Below are 24,577 nucleotides of genomic sequence, written 5' to 3'. Positions count from 1 at the left end.
ATTTTGTTTAAGCATTTTTCATGCCCTTGTATAGTGTTCTTGTTGCCTTGGTAGCACGGCAAAGGGAGTCCTACTCGTCACCTATATAGCTAAATCTTACAAACATGTGGTATTCATCAAAATTTGAGAAAAGGCAAATTCCTTTGAAACGAGAGTTCACTCGCGAGCACTCACTATGACATTTGGAGCACATTACCGCTCAGATAGACGCACAAAAACAAAGGAAAAGTTCAAGTCAAAAAATCGTGGGAGCAGTAATGCTCGAGTCAATGCTCGCGGTAATGGTCCTTCAGCAATGCACGCGGTAATCGGCCCAGCTACGTTTCCGCGCTTATTTCTGCTTTACTTACCGCCAGTATTACCGCGCACGCGAGTATTTTTTTTAAAAAAAGCAGATGACCATTTGGATGGTCCTTGGTAGGACCCATCAAAATGGTCATTTGCCTTTTTTTTCCTATACACTTAATAAATAAAAAAACAACAATTTCATTGCACCAAAACTTTGGACCAAAATCAAATGTTTAATTATATTGGAGAAACTTTTCATTACAAAATTACCCAAATAGGCGATGCATGGCGGCTATACAACTGTGGCCAAAAGAAGACTTTGGGCCAAAATCAAGTGTTTAATTATATTGGATATTACAAAATTGCCCAAATAGGCGATACATGGGGGCTATACAACTGTGGCGAAAAGAAGACACACGGACCCAAAAACACTTGGAGGATTGAGCTACTCGGATCCTGGGACCTCTCGAGGGACTCCTTGACTCTGGAAAAGAAAAAAACAACAAAATCTTTAATTAATACAAATGGATACATAATTCTGCATGCACTGATTTTTAAAAAAAAGTTCACACTTATTACAGGCTGTAGTGCACAACGTGCATTTTCAAATTCTTCGCGATTGATTTTGTTGTTTTCATACAGCCAGCACCATGTCTGATATTCGGAGTGGCTCTCTCTGTATCTCTGGATCTCTCGGCTTGGGTGGGTCATAGTAATATTTTGTTGTATATCAATTAAAAAATATCACAAACCTAACCTTATTACCACAAATTAAATCAATTCAAATGAAAATACGCGCACTCACAAATTAATCTTTCCATGCTGCTTTTCCGCTCGAGCCATAAGGCGTGGGCATTTGCTGGACCCTCGCCTCCACCTGTCGAGTGTCCGCCCTAACACATGCCGCTCTCTCGTCCTCCAGCTCGCCCTGGGCTTTCTCCCACTCCTCGTCGTGAACATTTCCAGGGCGATAGTTGTGACCCTTAGATTCAAATGTTATCTTTGCCGCCCTCCGCACACTGGACTTCTTATTTTTCAAGAAATTCTTGATGTACTCCTCGAGCCACTGCCTGGAGAACTCTCCCTTTCCGGATTACGGAACCGCATGAGAAATGTCGTGTGAATGTCCGTCAAGTCGACTGGGTCCTGATCTTTGAAAGATTTAAATAAATCTTGGTATGTCGAGTGGATCAGCTGGTTAAGGTGCCCTCGAAATGTCCTCCCCAAAGAGGAACCTAGATCCACCTCCCCCCCTCGATGTATATAATAGTAGTAGCCACGAGCGTACGGGGCGGGCGCATCGCGTCCTCATCCTCATGTGGAGCTCCAAGGGGTGAGCGAGGAGGTCGGGGTGTAAGAGGAGGTGAATCTGTAGCACTGCACCCTCCACCACCAAAGCAGCACGAGCCACTACCTCGACGAGAGTGTGAGCCATCACTACGGGAAGAGCGCTGGCCCGAACCCGAACTGCTGGGTGGTGTAGGCGATGGATAACTCGACGGTGCGAGCATGGATCGCTGCAAATTCAAGGTGGAGGGAGTTGAGAGTGACGGGAAAGTCGAGGGTAAGGTGGAGGGAGGCCCACTGGGAGGCACACTCTGCACGATCGGAGTGCCGGCGCCCGGTGTCGCAAGCGGTGAGAGCCCATAGGCCAACTGTGCTGGTGTGTACTGCCCTCGAAGACTCTGCTACGAGGATAGCCACTTTGCTTGGGCGCGGTATGCCCTCTCGAGGTCGGGATCGTGTACTGCATCTCCGAACCATCGAAAGTCAAAGGTGGATTGTGACTGGTGGGAGGAAGACTGCGAGTAGTAAGCATCACAAGCGTCCTCATAAGAGAGGCCCTCGGCGAGAAAGTCCTCTATGGATCGATAGCCGGGCGTGGAAGAGGATGCCATATCCTACAATTTCACAAATAAAAGGGACCCTAATTAACATTGGATTCTAGTCAAAGTGAGATTCTTTATTGCATAGGACTCCTCCTTGCATAGGATTCCTTTTATCTCCTATTTAAGAAATGGTTTGTGTGCTTTTTTTTTTGCATCCATTTAGAGTGTGTGTGTGTGTGCTTCTAATTAATCTATTGTGTATGTGCGTTAGTGTGTGGCAAAGAAATTAATCTAGTGTGTGTGTGTTGGACCTTAATCTACCGTTGGGCTTCTCGGTGACCATTGGGGTCTCAATCAACTTCATCGCACACCCACATGGAGGTATGTTTTGGTATGCTAATGCTAATGGAGGTATGTTTTGGTATACTAATGCATGCCCAAGCACACACTAATGCAAGCGTTAGTGTGTGCTTGTAACACATACACACACTAATGCTTGCATTAGTGTGTGTGTGCATGCATTGGTGTGTTTTCACACATTAATTAGTGCACAAGCACACACTAATGCAAGCGTTAGTGTGTGCTTGTAACGCATGCACACACTAATGCGAGCATTAGTGTGTGTGTGCATGCATTGGTGTGTTTTCACACATTAATTAGTGCACAAGCACACACTAATGCTTACATTAGTGTGTGCAATTTTTTCACACACCAATGCTCACAATAGTGTGTGCTTGTGCATGCATTAGTGTGTAGACACACTAATTTGTGCACAAGCACACATTAATGCAAAGCATCAGTGTGTGCTAGAGAGGTATGCCCACACTAATGCTTGCATTAGTGTGTGTGTTTGTATAATGCATGCATTGTGCACAAAATAGTGTGTGAAAACACACTAATGCGTGCACAATCACACACTAATGCAAGCATTAGTGTGTGTGTGTGTGTGTGTGTGTGTGTGTATATAATGCATGCATTGTGCACAAAATAGTGTGTGAAAACACACTAATTAGTGCACAAGCACGCACTAATGCAAGCATTAGTGTGTGCTAGAGAGGTATGCACACACTAAAGCTTGCATTAGTGTGTGCTTGAGCACAAATTAGTGTGTGGAAACACACTAATGCAAGCATTAGTGTGTGTATGTGTGTGTGTATAATGCATGCATTGTGCACAAAATAGTGTGTGAAAACACACTAATTTGTGCACAATCACACACTAATGCAAGCATTAGTGTGTGTATAATGCATGCACACACTAATGCTTGCATTAGTGTGTGCTTGGACACAAATTAGTGTGTAAAAGCTAACTAATGCGTGTGTGTATGAGCGCGAAAGAGATATGCACACACTAATGCTTGCATTACTGTGTGCTTGGGCACAAATTAGTGTGTGGAAACACACTAATGCTTGCATTAGTGTGTGTGTGTGTGTGTGTGTGTGTGTATAATGCATGCATTGTGCACAAAATAGTACACACTAATTTGTGCACAATCACACACTAATGCAAGCATTAGTGTGTGTTTGGACACAAATTAGTGTGTAGAAACTAACTAATGCGTGTGTGTATAATGCATGCACACACTAATACGGGCATTAGTGTGTGCATGCATTAGTTAGTTTTTACACACTAATTAGTGTGTAAAAATTAACTAATGCATGCACACACTAATGCAAGCATTAGTGTGTGTGTGTATATAATGCATGCACACATTAATGCTTGCATTAGTGTGTGCTTGTAACGCATGCATGCACTAATGCGGTCATTAGTGTGTGATTGTGCACAAAATAGTCTGTTTTCACACACTATTTTGTGCACAATCACACACTAATGCAAGCATTAGTGTGTGTATAATGCATGCACACACTAATGCAAGTATTAGTGTGTGATTGTGCACAAAATAGTGTGTGTGTGCGTGTGCGTGTGTGTACAATGTGTGTGTATGCATTTTGTGTGTGTGTGCAATGTGTATGCATTGTGTGTGTGTGTGTGTGTGTGTGTGTATGTGTTTGTGTGTGTGTGTAGAAGAACGAGAAGAAAGAGAGAGAGTTCGAGCACTTACAGTCGTGACCTCGATCACTTGGATATGGTGGGGATGGAGATGAAGAGAGTAATAGAGGTTGGAGATGGAAGGGGAGAAGGAGAGAGAACTTAGAGATGGAGAGGGAAACAGGCCCGCGCAGAAGAGGAGCTCGTTTTTGAATTTTTGGCATTCAATTTCGCGGGGGCACGCAGGTGGCCCCTTTATATGAAAAAATTTGCTTGGGAGTTTACCACGTATATTACCGCGCCATTTCTCGCTTGTATTACCAACTGTATTATCGCGAAAATCTCTAATGAGACATTAAGGTTACGCCGACTGCATGACCTCTTGTACCCACCTCCCCTCTATCTTTAATGAGTGTCAGTCATGTCAGTACCAACATTCTTGAAAGTTCTTCTTTTTCTTATTTAATTTTTTCTTATTTAGTGTGTGGTCGTGTGTGCAGGACGATTGGGATGACGTGGGTCCGTTGGTTGGCGCGGAATGAACTCGATGGTTGAGCGAGCGATTACCATATCCATGTATACGATGTAAGCGTGCGATTGCATGGCTTCGGCGTATATGCTTGGCTCACGTGGATGATTATGGACTATGGGACGATCCGAGAAAACGCGCTTGAATAGAAACTAGCAATCCGAGGGTTTTGGCATCCATTGATGTCGCTCCCCATTGGAGTGTGATCGGGGGCGGAGGCAAGAGGAGGATGGAAGAGCAATTACGCCAGGAAGCAGTCATGGGAGGGGGGTCACACCCGCCGTCCGATGTGGGTGGGTCCACATGAGCGCATACGTATCCTACATCCACCACATATGGATCTCCCCACCACCCCGCCCCACATGGAGGTGGAGGAAGATCATTTGCACAATATGGTTGAGGATCTTCTTGCACGTGAGGCGGCGAATGAGTGTGAGCCTGAGTGTGCATGTGAAGAAGCCGCCCAAAAAACCAAAGATTCATTGCTAGAGGCAGTACACACCGCTCTTTACGAGGGATGCTCCTACTCCATATTACGAGCATCCTTGAGATCTTGAATATTCAAGCAATGTTTGGATGGAGCAATGCAGGGTTCGATGCACTATTGAGGTACGTTTAAGTGTAATAGGTGTTAGTTGTGAGTTTTTTTCGTGGTTATATGCAATAACGAGTGTTCTTTAATTATATCATAGGCTATTAGGCAAGATGATGCCTAAAGGCAATCATCTTCCAGAAAATCGAAGGAAGGCACGACAGGTGGTGACAGGGCTTGGGATGGACTATGATCGCATACATGCATGTGTCAATGATTGCGTGCTATTCCGCAATGAACATGCACGGCTAGAAGAGGTTGCATGGCGGTAGGCGAGCACCTCCCTTTCCTAAAGAGCTTGCCAAATACCCTGATCTACTTCCAGTTGGGTGGATACACAATGCCATGACCAAGGCCAAGGCACAAGGAGAACAAATAAGCCCTAAAGAATGGGAGTACGCGCGAGGATGTCTACCAAGGGTAATATACTCAATGTGTTTAGTGTGTGTGTGTGTGTGAGTGTGTGTGTGTGTATGTATGTGTGTCATCTCTCTCTCTCTCTCTCTCTCTCTCTCTCTCTCTCTCTCTCTCTCATCTATCTTGATTGGTTTTTGCAGGCCTTCACATTCAACTCTATGTGGTCCGAAGGACGTCATTTTCGAACCCGCAAGATAGATGAGCGTCAAACCATTCACGATAGTTGAGTTATGGGCAACTTTGACACGACAACACAAGAGGTGAGGGGATGTGGAAGAATAGAGAGGATAATCAAAGTGGATTTCAGGACATTTCACAAATATCTCTTTGACTGCCGATGGTTTGCGGGTGAGGTTAAGAGACATGAGAATGGGCTCTATATGGTAGACTCCGGGCAATTTCATCACGGGAAGACCGACAACTTGGTACAACCTAGTAGTTGTGAGCAGGTAAAGTCCATGTGCAACTCACTAAAACATTATATGATACATACAAAACTACATTCATATTGTTGTTTGCTCTATGACCTAGAGGTGTTTTATGTGCCTTGTATGTCTCGAAGACGACTTTGGTATGTTATTCCAGTCACACCACGGAGCAGATCTATCTTTGCAAATACGAACATAGAGACTTTGGCAAATCCCACCATACCATCTCAAGAAGACGCCAATGACGATGATGCAGTTGAGGTCGAGGAGAACCAACCATTTCCAATAACCAACCATAGTGAGGAGGACGACGAGGATGGAGAGGATGATGATGATTCAATAGGAGAGGCTGTAGAGGATGAATCAATAGATTTATTTGTTGATTTAGCTACCATGGGGTTGGACATGGATGTAAGCACTTGTAGAGATCTCTTGGAGGATGAAAATTAATAAATATCTTTTGGATTTTGTCTTCTTTCTCTACTTATGATGTACAAAAAGGCTATTTGTTTATGAACGCAAGACAATACAATTTTGATCATCGTTCGCTTGCCATTTCCATATGAATGCATAGTTGACATAAGATTTTGAGGTGGAACCAAAATATTTTTTGATATAGAATCTCATGGAGTACAAATGAGTAGAGTAGGAGAATCATACCAATAGATGAGGCAAGCAAAGAGAAGAGAGGTACTAAAAATCCCAATGAGAATGGGATTTCTTACACTCTATGCAAAAAGGGGGTACCAATTTCTGAAAAGTAACAAAATAGAATAGGATTTATAGAAAGGGAAAAGTGGGAGAGCAATGGGTCGCGTGGATTCTTTTCCTATTGCGCTAATTTGGGCGGCTATATATGCGGTAATAAGTGCGATAATACTCGCGGAAAAATCGAAAAATGCGTCGGCGGGGCTGCAGCATACAATCTCTCTCTTTCTTGAAGCTCTCGCTCTCCTCTTATGCGGTAATGTTGTGTGGTAACAACAGCATTCTCCCATAGTGACTGCTCAAAAAAACTTTCGTCCAAAAACTTGGCAAATATACATATGAAAAATTTTAGAGGTGAATTGGTTAAAATTGAAGATTTCTATACTAAATTACTATAAATTTCTCTTAATTTTATAGTTTTCTTACCTTCAAATCTAAAATTTAGAAGTAAATCTCAAAATTTGTAGGTGGCATTACACTGAACCCCGGTTCTTTTTTGGAGGAGCGCTCGGGCAAGTTCTAGACTCCAGAGATGCACCCAATGTTCGAGAAAAGTGTGCCTCAACTTAGCCTTGAGCCGGTTTAAAAACCAAATTAGCTGGTTGACAAGAGGGAGAGAAGAAGAAAATCCGCTTGAAAATTTAAGAAAATATAATTAAATTGAAAAAAAATGTCGGTTATTTTTGCAGACTTTCCTCTTTGAAGGTTCTCCCCACCTCATATAAAAGCCTATAAAATGCAGTCTATTTTTGTTCTCCCCGCCTCATATAAAAGCGCTTCTAATGCACATACGGTGAAGGTTAGAGAGTCTGTGACCTTTGATGTTCTTTCAATTTGTAGTTAAAAATAAGTAAGTGGACTAGAAGTAGTGTTGCCATGGACGGTGTGTGTGTGTGTGTGTGAGAGAGAGAGAGAGAGAGAAAGGGAAGAAGTCTCGAAATGTTTCTTTAGAAAAATCTCTATTTTTAATAGTTTATATCATTTTATACTCATTGGACCTACCGTTTCGTGTGAAGCATTGGACATGTTCTGTTCGTCACTTGTCAAAAGATCCCTTCACTTCATGGGCTTAAATTATTGATTTCCTATTCATTTTATTGTTTTAGAATGCCCAAATGAACCTGCCAAAAAAAAAAACATATTCTTTCTAAACGAAAGAAATAAGAGCACACTTAATTAGGTCCAAATTTGAAGCATTTGTCTGTATTTTGCACTAAAAAGCTGTAAATTTTTTGACTATTTTCATCAAGACAAGCTGCAAACCTAGTCAGAATTTTCCAATTTTAGCTGGCTAAAAATATAGTATTTGAAACAAGGGTTGATGAAACCAATGTTTGAAGGCGTGCGTGCAGGGCCTGCAGAACTTTGACTCCGCCGTCATGCCCATGTGCACATTCTTTCACACGCATGTTTGAAATGTGGCTCTCTGAAGAGCCATATTCTGGAGTCTGGACCCTGCTCCTGCCCAGTGCGTCCGACAACAGCGAGATTAAGGGTCCTTGTCGACTCAGTCCAAGGTTTTCAATGACTTCCTTTGGATTCAAACTTGAAAAGACGATGCTACAGATACAGACGTGGCCGCCTCTCACATTTTATAAGCCTACGGCATGTTGGTGGGATTGAGTGCTGGTATTATAAGGTTGCCTGCCAGGTTGCCATGACTAGTTCTTAGGTATAGCTTATACAAAAGCTGAATGGCAATCAGCCGCATGGTTTGTGGGTGCCTTCTCATTGTTCTGTGCACTATGTCTATAGGCGTAGTGCCAGGCGATGGTAGATTAGCGATGAATTGCGCTCTCAGTAAGCTGCCCAGCAGACGAAAATTGCAGCAGGAGGACTCTAGTCTGGTTGCCATTGTGGAGGTATTGCGGGAGTTAAAGCGGACAATCACCAGCGATCCCTTAGGGGTGCTGGATTCCTGGGATGTGGACAACTCTACTACTTCTGCCCTAGTCGATCCCTGCCGAGATAAGTGGAGAGGCTTGACATGTGATAAGCAGGGGGTCCAGCTGCTTGCAATCGACCTCTCTGGTAAGCAGCTACAAGGAACCCTCACACCCTCTCTCAGTCTCTTGTCCTTACCCTCTCTCACATCGCTCGACCTCTCTCAGAACAACCTCACCCTCTCCTCCGATTTCTCCAATTTGTCATCCCTCATCCCCCCCTCCCTTACCCTCCTCAATCTCAGCTACACCAACGCGGTCATCACCGCTGACAGCCCTCAGCATCAGCTCTCCACTCTTCTCACGATCAACGTCAGCAACGCCCTATCCTTGCAGCACCTGTGGCTGGACGGTATGCAGCTCTCTGGCTCGCTGGCGACGCAGGAAATGGGCCGCACCTTCCCTTCCCTCCAAACCCTTTCCCTCTCCCACAACTCCCTCACAGGCCAGCTGCTAGATGCCGCACAGCAACTGCTCTCCTTTCACTCGCTGCAGCACCTGGATCTGTCCCACAACAATCTGTCAGGGACACTGGACAGCTGGTGTAGCGCTGGCAGTAACCTCTCTGCCACGCTGACGTACCTGGACGTGAGCTACAACGCACTGCAAGGGGTGATTCCCGCGACCCTGGCCAACTGCAGTGCGTTACAGCACTTGGATCTTTCCTTCAACAGCTTGCGGGGTTCAATTCCGGCTGCACTGCCGCTCTCGTGTCGCAATCTCACCTTCTTTAGCGCCATATATGCCATGACGCTCTCGGGCTCACTTCCTTCAGAGTTCGGTCTACTGTCTCACCTGGAGTCGCTCTTACTGGAGGGCAACAACTTCTCTGGCTCTCCGCTACCCATCCTCCTCAACTGCTCTGCGTTGCGGACCATCCATTTTTACGGAAATTTGTTTGAGGGCCGCATCCCTTCCGTATTCGGCTCCCGTCTCCCCAACCTCAGCGACTTAGTCCTGGGGAACAACTCCTTCTCCGGCCCTTTGCCACCCTCTCTAGCAAATTGCTCCTTCACCAACCTCATGCTGGGCTTCAATAAGTTCTCAGGTACTCTACCCACTGAATCAAATTAATAATACTACAGTAGCTGAATGTGACTTACATTGATAAGCTCATGAAAGGTCAAATTGTAATTATTTCCTGCAACATAGGCAGCATCTCGGGGGAAATGTTAGGAAAATGGACCCAGCTCCGTCGGCAGATCGATCTTCAGTCCAACAGCTTCACGGGCAGTATCCCTCCTCAAATAGGCAACCTCACAAATTTGGCCATTCTTATACTCAACAACAACTTCTTCTCTGGCAGCTTTCCTCAAGAAATGGGTCTGCTCGCTTCACTGGAGGGTGCCACTTTTCAGCACAACTCTTTCTCAGGGAACTTTCCCGGCCAGATCTTCAACTGCACAGGGCTGATGCACTTGCTCATTTACGACAACAATTTACAAGGCCCCCTTCCCTCTTCCATAGGTATGGCCACCAAGCTCTCCTATTTGGAAGCCCGAAACAATCTACTCTCGGGGAGTCTCCCGGACGCCCTCTCCAATTGCACCCAGCTACAAAACTTTTCACTTGGGTACAACCACTTCACGGGTTCGATTCCAGGCTACCTCGCATCGGTGCCAAACATCCTCTTCTTCTTTGATTTATCGCATAACAATTTCTCGGGAGTGATACCGACAGGGTTTGGCCACATGAAGCAAATGCAGAGTCTGGATCTCTCACACAATAAGCTGTCGGGCCAAATACCGGGAGACCTGTCGATGGCTGCGGGTATGCTCTCTCTCAACCTGGCTGCCAACGTGCTAGAAGGGGCAATTCCTTCATCTCTAGGTGACTCCTTATTTATATTAACACTATTGAACCTCTCTTATAACTCGCTCTCCGGGAATATACCGTCCAGCATAGGAGAGATGCCATCGTTACGAGAGCTGGATCTTTCAAACAATGAGCTGGAAGGCTCCATTCCCGCGACGTTCTCGAGGGCACCCTCGATGGTGTTTCTCAATCTTTCCTACAACAATCTGGAAGGGCAGGTTCCTGCGCTATTTGCGAATGCCACCTCTGCATCATTTTTGGGCAATCCTCAACTTTGCGGTGAAATCGTCAACAGATCGTGTGCTATAGCTGGCATTCACCAATCAGGGTTTGCAAGGAAGGCAGTCATAATCGGGTCGAGTATTGGTGCAGCAGCTGTCACACTTCTGATCTTTCTGCTGGTGATGGTAGCTCGCAAACGGGACAAGGCGAGACGGCGGGCCCAATCAGACCAAAGGTGCATATTTTCATTATTTTTTAGCAGTTACTTATTTAGATCCACCTTTTTTTATGGGGTAGAAAAAAAAAGTAGGAACTCGGTCACTTTGGAGTTGCACTCTGTCCCTACCCTTCGTTGCGTAGATATATAGAAACTCTAAAACTAGCAAGCAATCATGTCTTACATCATTTTTCATGTGAGCATTCTCACTTGGGGTAAGGCTAGATAAAAACATTTTTCCTAACCAAAGAGAATAAGGGCAAACTTGAAATTCTCCCGGTTTCGAATCAAAATTTGAAGCTTTTTCCGGTAATTACACTAGAACTTGTGAAAATTTTCCGATTTTCTTTAAGACAAGCTCAAAGTCTAGCCTGGATTTTAGAATTTTAGCCGGTTAAAATACACTGGCCCGGGTTTTTAAAAGCTTTTTCGCCTACAATCGCCAGTTATTGTTTGCGGCATGCAAGCTAAGTGTTATGCTAGAAGTATTCGCTATTTTTTCAATTTTTTTGTAGCGATTATAAAGCGTACTCCAACTCCTCTAGTCGCTTAAATGTTTCATGTGTGACAACATGTTTGTAGTGCATTCAACCATTGTAACTCCCGTGGGCGTCCACTAAGGAATGTAAGATAGCACGTGTAAACAAAATTAGAGATTTATAATTAGGTACATTTACAAAAAAATGTACTTGCATAAAGAGTTTTTTGATTGAGAAAGTGAAAATTTTCATACATAAGAGCTAGTTTTTTTACAAAAATACATACATAAGGGATACATATAATACTGAAAATATACAAGTAAAGGGTTATTTAAATATCTCTTGTTCGCACGTGCTATATGAAATTTTACAATATAGTGGACTCCCCGGGTGTAACTTCCATAAGCCCAAAGTGTGACGAGCTCTAAGGTGAAGAAAAAGGAAGTGTGGTTAATTAAGAGCGGCATCCCTTTAACCACCTAAAGCATTAACAATATTAAGAGCTATAAGGACTTAGTAGGTGGGTACAATATGTAGAACCCAACCAACAAACAAGTAGATCTTAACGCAACTCACATATTAAAGTCCTTGAAGTACTTTTAATACAAAACTAGGCGTGCAACCCCCCTACGAGCGACGGGTCTTGCTCGCTCTTACCAATGGTACAACGGTAACGCCTTCGATGGTGCTTTGGCATGCCAACACTATCTACATAAGCCCTACATTTACACACACACACACAGCCCTCTCTCCATATTTATCCCATTTTGTAAAAAAGGTATCCTCTCCCTCTCTCTCTGTATATGATTTGTAGCCCATTTCAGTGCATTTCAAAAGACAAACTCCCGGACAGGAAACTTCTCAAGCACTTTTTGTGTTTTATGAAGTGCACCACATCTCGCATACATGTCGACCAAGACAGTGCCATGCACGACGTTTTCTTTGAACAACCCTTGACTAACAATATCATCGTGAATTCTTTTGTCCCCATATTGGCATCTTGGGTAATGCCACATGCCTTCAAGGTGCAAGTGTATGTGATTGTATTTGGAGAGATGCCCTCTCTAAATGTATCTGCTAAAAACGGCCAAGAGCTTCCTAACCCTAGCAAGATGCAAGTGTATCTGACTGCATTTGGAAAGACACCCTCGCTTCGCATCCACCGTAAACAGCCCTGAGCTTTGTGGCCAGGTTTGGCATATCCCATAATCAATGCATTCAAAGAGACGACATCCGGGCCAGGAAGCTCTTCAAGCACTTTTTTGCTTTATGAAGTGCAATGCCACATTTGCATACATGTCGACCAAGGTAGTGCTTTTTGAAGCACTTTTGTGCTTTATGGAGTACACCACATTTGCATACATGTCGTTCAAAGGTAGTGCCAAGCATGAAATTTTCTTTCAACAACCCCTGACTAACAATATCATTGTGAATCCTTTTGCCCATAAAGCATCTTGTGTAATGCTACATGCCTTCAAGGTGCAAGTGTACGTGAGTGCATTTGGAGAGATGCCCTCTCTCTACATCTGCTAAACGTAGCCCAAAGCTTCCTCGACCCTGACTCTGTTGGACATATCGTGCAATCAATGCAATCCATGAGATAACATTGCGGATAGAAGCTCATTAAGAACTTGTTGCGCTCTTCCCCTCCATGTTTGCTTGTGTAGTGGATATTGCTCCTTTTTTGGCGTTGCTCTATTGATTGCATCTAGAGAGACACCCTCGTAGGGCATCCGTTGCAAACAACCTAGAGCTTCTTGACCAAGTTGGTCATATCCGACAAACACAGCATTTCAAGAGACAACACCTCAGGTAGGAAGCTCCTCAAGCCCTTTTGGTGCTTTATGAAGTATCCCACATTTGGCATACATGCCGACCAAGGTAGTTGTGTAATGCCACATGCCTTCAAGGTGCAAGTGTACATGATTGCATTTAAAGAGATGCCCTCTCTCTGCGTGTGCTGAAAATAGCCCAGAGCTTCATGATCCTAACCCTGACCCTATTAGACATATTGTGAAATCAATGCACTCCATGAGACAACATTGTGGACAGGAAGCTTGTCAAGCCTACCTGTTGTGCTCTTCCCCTCCATGTTTGCTAGCTTGTGAAGCAGATATTGTTGCTTTCTTGGCGTTGCTTTTGCTGATTACAGCTAGAGAGACACCCTCGCTTGGCATCTGTCAAAAATAGCCCAAAGCTTCTTGGCAAAATTGGGCATATCCCACAATTAGTGCATTTCAAGATACGTCCTAGATAGGAAGAACCTCAAGCACTTTTTGAGCTTTATAAAGAGTAGAAAATTTGACATACATGTAGTATCAAGGTAGTTTTGTAATGGCCCATGCCTTCAAGGTGCAAGTGTACGTGATTGCTTTTGGAGAGATGTCCTCTCTCTGCATCTACTAAAAACAACCCAGAGCTTCCTGATCTTGATCCTGACCCTTTGGGACATATTGGCAATCAATGCAATCCATGAGACAACATTGTGAATAGGAAGCTAGTTCAGAACCTATTGTGTTCTTCCCCTCCATGTTTGCTTCTGTAGCAGATATTACTGCTTTCTTGGTGCTACTCTGTTGATTGCATCTGGAGACACCCTCTTTTGGCATCTATCATAGAGCTTCTTGTTCAAGTTGGGTATATCCGACAAGCATTGCATTCCAAGAGACAACATCCCGGACAGGAAGCTCCCCAAGCACTTTTTGTGCTTTATAAAGTGCACACATTTGGCATACATGTCGACCAAGGCAGTGTGCTCCTCCCCTCCATGTTTACATGTGTGGCAGATATTATTGCTTTCTTGGTGTTGCTCTATTGATTGCATCTAGAGAGACACCCTCACTTGGCATCCACCAAAAATAGTCCAAAGCTTGTTGGCTAAGTTGAGTGTATCCCACAATCAGTAGAAGACTGTAAGGCACATGTTATGCAAAAAACAGCACTGACAAAAATTTTGCACAAAATGACAAAATTGCCTGCGTAGACCTACCTGTAGTGGAAATGGAGGCCAAAATGAGCCCGAATCAAAAATCTGAGTAGACTTAGCTCTTTGAGCTTGCCCAAAATATTTGTCGACCTGCGAACGCTCGCCAAAACTCATTGTTATCGGAGAAAGTGAGAAGGTGTGTGCTAGAGCAGATGGCGACTAAGCCCGGGAGGATGTAACCTACTCTGATACCAATTGTTGGAATTAGGGTTACAGAGAAACACACACACCTTGGAGAAGATGAAGGAAGCTGAAGTCACAGAATAGGGAGTGTGTTACTTAGTGTGCAATGGAAAGATAGATAGCCCTAGAGTGATGGGCATATATACAATGCACGGGGGAAAAAACCTCTTAAAGAGGTAAAAAATGCCCCTGCGGTCCTACTGTGTTCACACACATCACTACCACATGTATATGGTAACAAAAATCTCCTTATGGATATGTGTAAGTATATGAGTGTGTGTGTGTGTGTGTGTGTGTGTGTGTGTGAGAGAGAGAGAGAGAGAGAGAGAGAGAGAGAGATGTATACACACACACACACACATCCATGAGGACAATTTTTAATATTGTTGAAAAAAACCCAAGGGATCTTAGAGATGATCTAACAAGTCGAACTCATCTCTTAGGGATTACACTAAAGCTAGGTTTTTTTCGAGCACTAGAGGAGAGTTCACAGAGTTAATCCTTGCTTCTAATTAGCCGCAGCAATGCACGGGTCATACACTAGTCTTCATGAATCTTGGAATAATTGTAAAGACCTCAAGGAATCGACGTGTCACCTTAAGGGTGACTCCACTTTTTGGCCTGAAGAAGGCTATAGGGGGGTGCAGGAGAAATGATGCAATTTTTCAGTCATTGATGCAGAGGTTGCTGATGGTGGACGTATGTCGTCTTGAGTTGAAAATAAAAGTTTTTTAAAGATTATATCCTCTTTTTAAATTATAAATAGATCTTTCCATCATTGCAATTTGGTCCTTTGTTTAAAGCTCTCTTGACTTCTTCTTCTTTTTTTGTCGTTATTTATTTGGACTGCTTAAAAGAGAAGTGCATTCGTGCAAGTTTGATCACATGATGTTAAATATTGCTATAGTTTGATTTGTAAAAGAATCTTTTCGTTTGAGGACCTCCTAAAATTCTTATTTCTTATTGTTTTCTTATTTCTTATGCTTATTAAATCTATCTTGTCTTCTAAAGGCATTAAAATGTTAGCAATTAATATCGACATGAGCTAGCTCAATTGGTTGAGCATTCGATCTTTATGGCCCGGATTTTGGGTTTGATTGTGGCTAAGTGATGCCCGAAGGTGCACCTTTGTATTTGACTAGGCGAGAATACTTGAAAGGCTACAAAAAAATTAATTATAGGATTCCTAAAAAAGCCCTTAAAGAACAAGACATTAGGTAGAGAATTTATAGAAGTTTGATCATATTATGTGAGATATCCCAATATCTCAATTGTGAAAGATTTTTTTTACTTAAGGATCTCTTTCAAAAAATTATTCTATTATATTTATGCTTATTAAATCTAATTTTTAGCTTGTAATGACGTCTCTTTATTTAATTGTTTTTATTTTACTTCTTTTTATTTTAGTTTTCTTTATTTTATTTTATTGTAGAATGCCAATCTGATCTTTTTACCTTGTTGTGGGCCCACCCTAAGAGGCAAGGCATCTCTACACTAAAAGCCCCTATTTAAGGATAACAAAAATGTCAGACCTAAATCTCACACTGTGGTGCAAGATTCTCAGGTTTCAATGAAAATGTATGTAGCTTCTATTACCATATACATGTGGTAGTGATGTGTGTGAACACACTAGGACCGCCGGGGCATTTTTTCCCTCTTTAGGGGGTTTTTTCCCCTGAGCATTGTATATACGCCCATCACTCTAGGGCTATCTATCTTTCTATTTCACACTAAGTAACACACTCTCCATTGTGTGCCTTGAGCTTCCTTCATCTTCTCCAAGCTGTGTGCATTTCTCTGCAACCCTAATTCCAACAATTGGTATCAGAGGAGGTTGCGTCCTCCCGGGCTTAGTCGCCAATTGCTTCAGTACACGCTTGCTCACTTTCTCCGATTTCAGTGAGCTTTGGCGAGTGTTCGTCGCAGGTCAGATTGTTTATTCGGGCTCATTTCGCCCTCCGTTTTCACTATAGGCAGTACTACATAGGCTATTTCGTCATTTTGTGTAGAATTTTTTTCAGTGCCGTTTTTTGCATAACAGGTGCCTTACAGTCTTCTACGGTTTGTGCTATATAGCACATGTTGTTCTCGCTCCGTTTCTCCTGTTTTTGGGCAACAGGTGCAGCATTTACAATGGCTGACAACAACAACACATATGTGTTCAAGATGTTTGTTGTTGCTGAGGACAGGTTCGATGGGGACAACTACCCTATGTGGGCTTATATGATGCAACATGTTCTTGTGTCAAAGGGCGTTTGGAACATTGTGCAGGGCATTGATGTACGTCCTGGTTTTGAGGATGTAGGCGATGTTGAGGATGTTGTCGGTCTTGCTGCAAGGATTGTTGCTGTTAGAGTTGTTTTGCCTACGGCAGAACAAACTCATTGGGATGTAAAGGATGCGCAGGCTCATGCATTGATTGCGTTGTCTGTGAAGCGCACCATTGTTTCTCACATCCGTTCAGCAAAATCTGCAAAACAGGCTTGGGATATTCTAGCAGGTCTTTATGCAAGCCGCAATGAGGCTAAAATTGCTTTGCTGTGTAAAGAGCTGGAGTCGAAGATTATGCATGAGGAAGATAATATGGACACTTTCCTTGCTAGTGTCAAGGATATCAATGAGCAACGTATTTCTGGAGGTGAAGTCATTTCAAACAGTTCCCTTGTGCAGACTGTTCTTGATGCCTTACCAGATTCCTACCAGACTTTTGCTAGTACTTGGAGACTGATGACCCAAGGAAATCCTGAAGTTGTCAAGTTTGATACATTATGCACATTGCTGTTGCAAGAGTCACTTTCTAGAAAAAACAGGACTAGGCAGTGTGCAGTTGAACAGGCTTTTATTGCTTCTCAAAGAAAGGGTGGTAACAGTAATGCGGCCACTTCTTATGGTTCTATTGCAAGTGGAAAAAATTCTGTTCCTAATGCTTCTAGTGGCAGCAATTCGTATGGAAATTCTGGTGATAAGGGCAAAAAGAAGATGTGTTGCCATTATTGTAAAGCTAATGATCACTTGATCAAGTCGTGTACTAAGTTGAAGGCCAAAGAGGCTAAGAAGAAAGAGGGTGGTTTCACTGTAAATGCTAGTTCCACTACAAATGCATCCCTTGTTGAGTCTTCTGTGAAAGGAGGCTTTGATGCTGATGTTGATGCAGAATGGGCTTTTAGTGGAGAGTGCACTTACAATCCTGCTGTCCATGATGCATGCTTGTTAATTGCTGCAGATTCACATGTGTGGTATTTCGAAAGTGGTGCTACAAAGCACATTACCTCACATCGTGAATTGTTTACCTCTCTCGAGTCTGCCCCTCATGGGAATTCAGTCACTTGTGCCAACAACGCCTCTTATCCAGTTCAGGGAGTTGGAAAGATTGTGCTTACTGCTGCTAATGGCAACTCCTTCACACTTGTTGATGCACTTTATGTACCTGGGATCAGGAAGAATCTCTTGTCTGTATCCGCACTTGCTACACTTGGACTTGTAGTCAAATTTGTGGATGACAGATGTACAGTTCATGATCTCAGTTTTGGTGATGAAATTGTTGCATCTGGCCTTTTGTTCCGTGGGCTGTATAAGCTCACTTTGTATAACAAGTGCGGACAAAATTTTGCAAATGCTGTTGCAGATTCAAGGGCTATTTCATATGCAAAACTTTGGCATGCGCGTTTTGGTCATCTCAATTTTTCTAGTTTGCTGCGTTTGCAGAAATCCGATATGGTTGCTTCTTTACCGCCTCTTGAAGCACCTATCAAACATGTTTGTGAAGGCTGTATTTTGGGTAAGATGCAGCGTTCTAAGTTTCCAAAGAATGGTTCAGTTCGGGCCACATGCACGTTGCAGCTTGTGCATAGTGATGTTTGTGAGCCCATGCAAACTCCGTCTTTCAGCAATTACCTGTACTTCGGGACTTTCATTTATGATTACTCCAGGCATGCATGGGTATTTCCGCTTAAAGAGAAGTCCGAAGTTTTTATGTGCTTCAAACAATTTCTGGCTATGGCTGAAAATGTCTCGAAATGTACTATGGGCACCCTTTGTTCTCATCGAGGGGGGGAGTATATGTCTCATGATTTAATGCATTTCTGGCTAGTCGTGGGATAAAACACCAATGTACAATGCCTTATACACCTCAGCAAAATGGTGTTGCTGACAGGAAAAATAGGTCACTTACGGAAATGGCACGATGTATGGTCAAAAGTCAAGCTTTGCCGCATTCTTTTTGGCTTGAGGCCATCATGTGTCCCACTTATGTACTTAACAGGTGTCCTTCAAAAGCTTTGCCGTCTATTACTCCATATGAAGCATGGCATGATAGAAAGCCTTCTATTGAGCACATGCGTGTTTTTGGATGTTTGGCATTTGCTTTGGTGCCACAAACACAGCGCAGAAAATTGGATGATAAGGCTGTCAAATGTATTTTTGTTTGTTATAGTGTTGAAAGCAAAGGTTACAAGTTGTATCATCCGCAAACAAAACGTATTCTGGTTTCACGGGATGTAGTGTTTGTGGAAGGTTCTGTTCAGCCCTTGCTGTCATGTACTAGAGACAGTAATGTAAGCTCACAGGACATTTATGATACTTTATTGCCTCTTTTCAGTGGTGGAAATATGAATGTAAGTTCCAATGAGGCAAATGTACAGCCTATGGGGGTTTCTAAAAATGTTACAAATCAGCCTATTACTGATGCAGATGTACATGATGTACTTGATGAGGAAAGGGCTGAAAATGAGCAGGCTAGAGGTATGCCAAAATGGCTAGAGGTAGGCCAAAATGGCTGGTGCACATTTTGCGTGACAGTAAATTGGATGCACCTTTGTCTAGTCGTACTCGTTCAGGCTCTTGCCATGCATCTTATGCATCAGATTGTTATGCTTTGGCTGTGTCTAGTTTACATGATGTTGAGGAGCCTCTGTCTTTTGATGAAGCACAGAATTCAAAAAATTGGATGGCTACCATGCAATCAGAATATGATGCACTTATAGAAAATGACACATGGACTTTATGTGATTTGCCTCCTGGCAAAAAGGCCATTGGTACGAAGTGGGTTTACAAGTTGAAACGCAAGCCGGATGGTGAGATTGATCTCCATAAAGCTCGACTTGTTGCAAAGGGTTATGCACAGCAAAAAGGCATAGATTATGAAGAGACTTTTGCTCCCACTTGTCGTATGACTACTGTGCGTTTTCTATTTGCATTGGCAGCTCATTTTGGTTGGGATGTACATCAATCAGACATTGTTACTGCTTTCTTGAATGGTGACATATTTGAGGAAGTTTATGTAACGCAGCCTCGCGGTTTTGTCATAAAAGGACAAGAGGACAAAATGTGCAAATGTAACAAGCAATCTCCTCGTGCTTGGTATGAGAAAGCTGACACTCATTTGGTCAAACAAGGCTTTTGTAACTGTCCAACTGAAAGCACATTGTATGTAAAGCGTGAGGGTGATGTACTTCTCATTGTGGTTCTTTATGTTGATGATTTGTTGATTGTTGGACCAAATGAGAGACATATTGCTGAATTTAAGGCTGATTTGAATGCTACTTTCAAGATGAAAGATTTGGGGCTGTTGCATCATCACTTGGGTATACAGTTTAAGCAGTGTGATGGTGGTATTGCCTCGTGTCAGAAAAGTTACATAGAGACATTGCTATGTAAGTTTGGACTTGAGGATTGCAAACCTATTGCCACTCCCATGGAAACAGGTTTGATGTTGAGTCTACATGATGCTGACGATCCTGCTGATGTCACTCTTTATCAAACTGCTGTTGGCTGCCGGGGATCATTGCCGCTAGACTTACATGCTTTTTCGAACTCAGATTGGGCTGGTTGTTTTGACACGCGAGTGTCCACAAGTGGTTTTTGTTTCATGCTTGGCAGTTCATGTATATCATGGTTGAGCAAGAAGCAACCTACTATGGCCACTTTGAGTTGTGAGGCTGAGTACAGGGAAGTCTTCATAGCTACGGTTGAGTGTGTATGGCTCAGACGCCTTATGGCTGATTTGGGTGTTGGACAGGACACTACCAACACTATCTACACCGACAGTCAGAGCGCATTGGCAGTTGCAAGGAACCCAGTTTTTCATGCTCGCACAAAGCACATTGAGGTGCATTATCACTATGTCAGGGAGAGGCCCTCAGTAGGAGAGATCAGCTTGGCTTATGTACCAACACAGGACAACCTTGCAGATCTTTTCACAAAGGCATTGTCTTGTGAAAAGCTTGAATCTTTCCGCAAAGCTTTGGGCTTACTCCCCTTTGTGGACTAATCATGTCCTCAGGGCATGGCACTTCCCTTTACTCATGTGCCAGCTCTCGTTCACCGCATCACTCCAGGGGGGATTTGTTACCATATACATGTGGTAGTGATGTGTGTGAACACACTAGGACCGTCGGGGCATTTTTTCCCTCTTTAAGAGGTTTTTTCCCCCAAGCATTGTATATACGCCCATCACTCTAGGGCTATCTATCTTTCTATTGCACACTAAGTAACACACTCTCCATTGTGTGCCTTGAGCTTCCTTCGCCTTCTCCAAGCTGTGTGCGTTTCTCTGCAACCTTAATTCCAACAGCTTCGGAGGTTGCCAAGCCGGAAAAGAAATATTGAACGCATTCGCTCAATGTGCAGGAAACGCGATAGGCATTTGTGCCTTACTATGTTACAAAATAACATATATGTTTGTGCCATACTATGTTTAAAAAAAAGGGTCCTTGTTGTGCGACTCACACTGCGCCAATAGAAGTACAGATCGGTGATAGCATCCGAACTTGTGACCTAGCCTATGGGATAACAACACGCCAGTTGAAGTAAACCAAGCACACGACCGCAATTTTACGCTTTCTGGAGCGTCCACAACTTTAATTATTGGGGGTGGGAAAAGCCCTATTCAAGACCTGTCCACTTATTGGGTCTTTCTTCCTACTACTTCTTTATGGAGCTTGGGAAAAATAGTGAGACCTCAAGGCATCCAAGCGTCACCTTAAGGGTGACTCCTTTTTTTAATTTTGAAGGTCATAAAAAAACCTACCTTTTCTTTTTATATTTACACAAATTTTAACCTCACTATTTGTTGACCGTTTCACCTCTATATAGATATGTGTACATTTGTGTGTGGGGGATTGGGGACAAAGTGAAAGTGCATTTCCCATATTCATAATCCCTCGTCGAAGGCAGTGGTTTCAGGACAGACAGACCACTAGGTCGGTTTGGAACCGCTAGTTTGTAATGATGTTTGTATATGTACAATACAATTTTGCAGCACTATTGAGACCTACTTTTGTTAAATTATTCCCCCCTCCGTACCTTCTACAAGCCATTGTGATTCCTCACCTTGTTTTCCTTTTGAAGGCATTAAAAAATATTAAAGCGACTCCACTTTTTTATCTTTTGAAGGAATTAAAAAACCTCTCCTTTTCTTTCTGCACCTAAATAAATTTTAACCTCACTATTTGTTGCCTTTATGTGGACATGACTGCGTTTGTGTGTGTTGGGGGGAGGAGAGGGGAGGACCAGGGCGAAGGGAAGGTGCATTTTCCCTATATGCACAATCCGTCAGCGTTTGGTGGATAGATGTGGGATCCGCCAATCTAGAAGCACTAGTTTTTGATTATGTGTGTATTTGGCTAATTTAATTCCATAATAAAACGCAACAAAAATGACACATAATTGTAGGCCCTCATTAAGATCTACTTTTGATAACTTTTATCTTCCCTTAACTTAAGGAGGCCTTCTTGACTCCTCAACTTTTTTTTTACCAAGTAAGCTTTTTGCATTAATGAGGAAGCCAAAAATTTACATCCATGCACCCAAGGAAGGGATAGCTAAATTAGTCTAGTTACAGGGGATGTCCTACTCTTTTCAAAAAGGGACCATGTCACCATAATAAATAGGTTACAAAGGATCATGTCACCATAAAAAAAAGGGTCCTGTCTCCAAAATAGTTAACTTGATAGTAATAGTGGTTAGCACTAAACTTCACAGCCAATCTATTTCCTCCTGAAGCCTACTGGCAAAGTTCAGGGCGTCTTCATATTTATTGGCCAGCTCTAGCACTGGCAAAGTTCAGGGCATCTTCATATTTACTGGCCAGCTCTAGCACTTCATCCTTCATCTCCTACACCCAATTATATATCACATCCAGAGTGTCATTGTCATCCAGCAAGCCCTGCAGGTCTTCAGCCCTTCTTGCATAGAGCTCTAGAGAGTCTTTCAGGATTGAGACTCTATGCCTGTAGATCCTCATTTGTTCAAGCTTGAGGTTGGCATCTTGCACAGAGCATCCAGCAAACAACGTTTTCAAACTAGGAGCTTGAAAGTTAGGAACAAATAAGAAATAACTTTTGAGCTTCCAAATTATCCACAAAAATTCTGCTCTAAATCTATTCCAAAAATCTGAAAGAAGGCCAGTTGAGTCCCCTAAGAGCAGCTGTTTCCAACCCATATGGTGGTCTAGGGTGTTGAGTAATGGGGAGAGGATGGGGGTGTTGGTCTGGCAGTTGAGGAATAGGTGGGGAATGTCTTCTACTGCTCTTCTACAGCTAACGCATCTCCCATCACTCTGATTGGCTTTTCTACTTGTGGCCCTATCCAAAGAGCTTTATGAAGGATGAGCCACAACAGTACAGACTGCTTGGGCTGAATGCTTTTGTTCCAGATAGATTGGATCTTGAAGTTCCATTGCTTCCTGTCAAGCTGTACATTCCATCTTTTTGTTGGGTTGACATGGAGGGGAGGGACCTGTTCAGCTATGAAGTCAGGGGGGTTCTTAAGAGCTATCTCCCCGTTCCATCGTATACGTTTGGCAGATGGAGTGACATCGGCTTTGAATATCAATTGATATCCTTGGGGGAACTGTTGTATCCTTGATTCCAGTAATTGAACTTCCCAAGGTTGTAACTGGCCTGTCATATAAGTTGCTCTGAGGTGAGCCAGGAGCTGTTGGCTTTGCTCCATAAGTCCTCCCAAACTTTGAACCCTTTGTGATGAATTCTCCTAGCTGTTTTGGCCTATTGATTAGTGATTTGGGGAATTGGGTCCCTAGACCACCAGATGGGTTCTTCCCTCCTGATTCCTTGGTCTTGTATGTGTTCCTCGCTAAACCCCAGCATGGGCCTCCCTCTCTCCCATGCTTGCCATACCGATTTGAGGAGGGCAGACCCTATGGGGGTTATCTCTTGAGTTCCAAATAATAATGTGATCCAAGGGAGCTGGCTCCAAAGTCTTTGACCTTTGATGTGAAAGCTCGCAAGGTGTCTGAACAGAAGGCACGCCCATTCAACTTCTGGTTGTTTCAGAGCTCTGATGACTCTCTTGTTGGCTAGCCTGTCAGCCCAAGCGCTAACATTTCTAAGTGCAAGACCTCCTAAGTTCTTGGGCAAAATGTAGATGTCCCATTTGACTTTTGCAGCCCCCTTTTTGAAGGGGTCCCCTGCCAGAGCTCTGATGACTGTCTTGATGGCTAGTTTGTCACCCCAGGCGCTGACATTTCTAAGTCCAATACCTCCTAAGTTCTTGGGCAAAATGCAAATGTCCCATTTGACTTTTTCAGCCCCCTTTTTGAAGGGGTCCCTTGCCCATAAAAAGTTCCTGCAGATTTTGTTGATTTCCTTTAGATGGGAATCTGGGGGCCTCCAACAGCTGAGGAAGTACACGAGGTAGGTAGTCATATAGTGATTGATTACCATAACTCTTCCAGCAATGTTTCTTTGAAACCCTAGCCATCTTTTCAGTTTCCCTCTGAATTTTTCAAGCACCCAATCCCATCTTTGTTTCATTGTGACCCCAAACGAGAAGGATGCCTAGGAGCCTGAACACTTGCCCCTTTGGGATTACTTTACATCCATTTTCAGCCATCCAGTTAGGGATGGGAGAGATGAAGGCCCTAACTCCTGTTTTAGAATGGTACACTTTGGAGCCAAATGCAGAGCAAAAGATAGTGATTGCTCTCCAGAAG

The 24,577-nt window shown here is 43.3% G+C and overlaps 1 protein-coding gene across 1 annotated transcript in view; it reads left to right on the top strand.

Annotated features, from left to right (window-relative positions):
• The first annotated feature begins 8,146 nt into the window (after positions 1-8,146).
• LOC147441148 (uncharacterized) overlaps positions 8,147-24,577 on the top strand; it is a 34,935-nt gene continuing 18,504 nt past the window's right edge. The window contains exons 1-2 of the mRNA XM_086483665.1: positions 8,147-9,771; positions 9,876-10,995. Coding sequence (XP_086339791.1) covers positions 8,475-9,771; positions 9,876-10,995 — 2,417 coding nt within the window. The 5' untranslated portion in view covers positions 8,147-8,474. The remainder of the gene's footprint in view (positions 9,772-9,875; positions 10,996-24,577) is intronic.

The sequence above is a fragment of the Adiantum capillus-veneris genome, chromosome 15 (assembly GCF_014529385.1).
Source record: "Adiantum capillus-veneris isolate H3 chromosome 15, ASM1452938v2, whole genome shotgun sequence".
Lineage (NCBI taxonomy): Eukaryota > Viridiplantae > Streptophyta > Polypodiopsida > Polypodiales > Pteridaceae > Adiantum > Adiantum capillus-veneris.
This window is presented reverse-complemented; position numbering and strand designations above follow the sequence as displayed.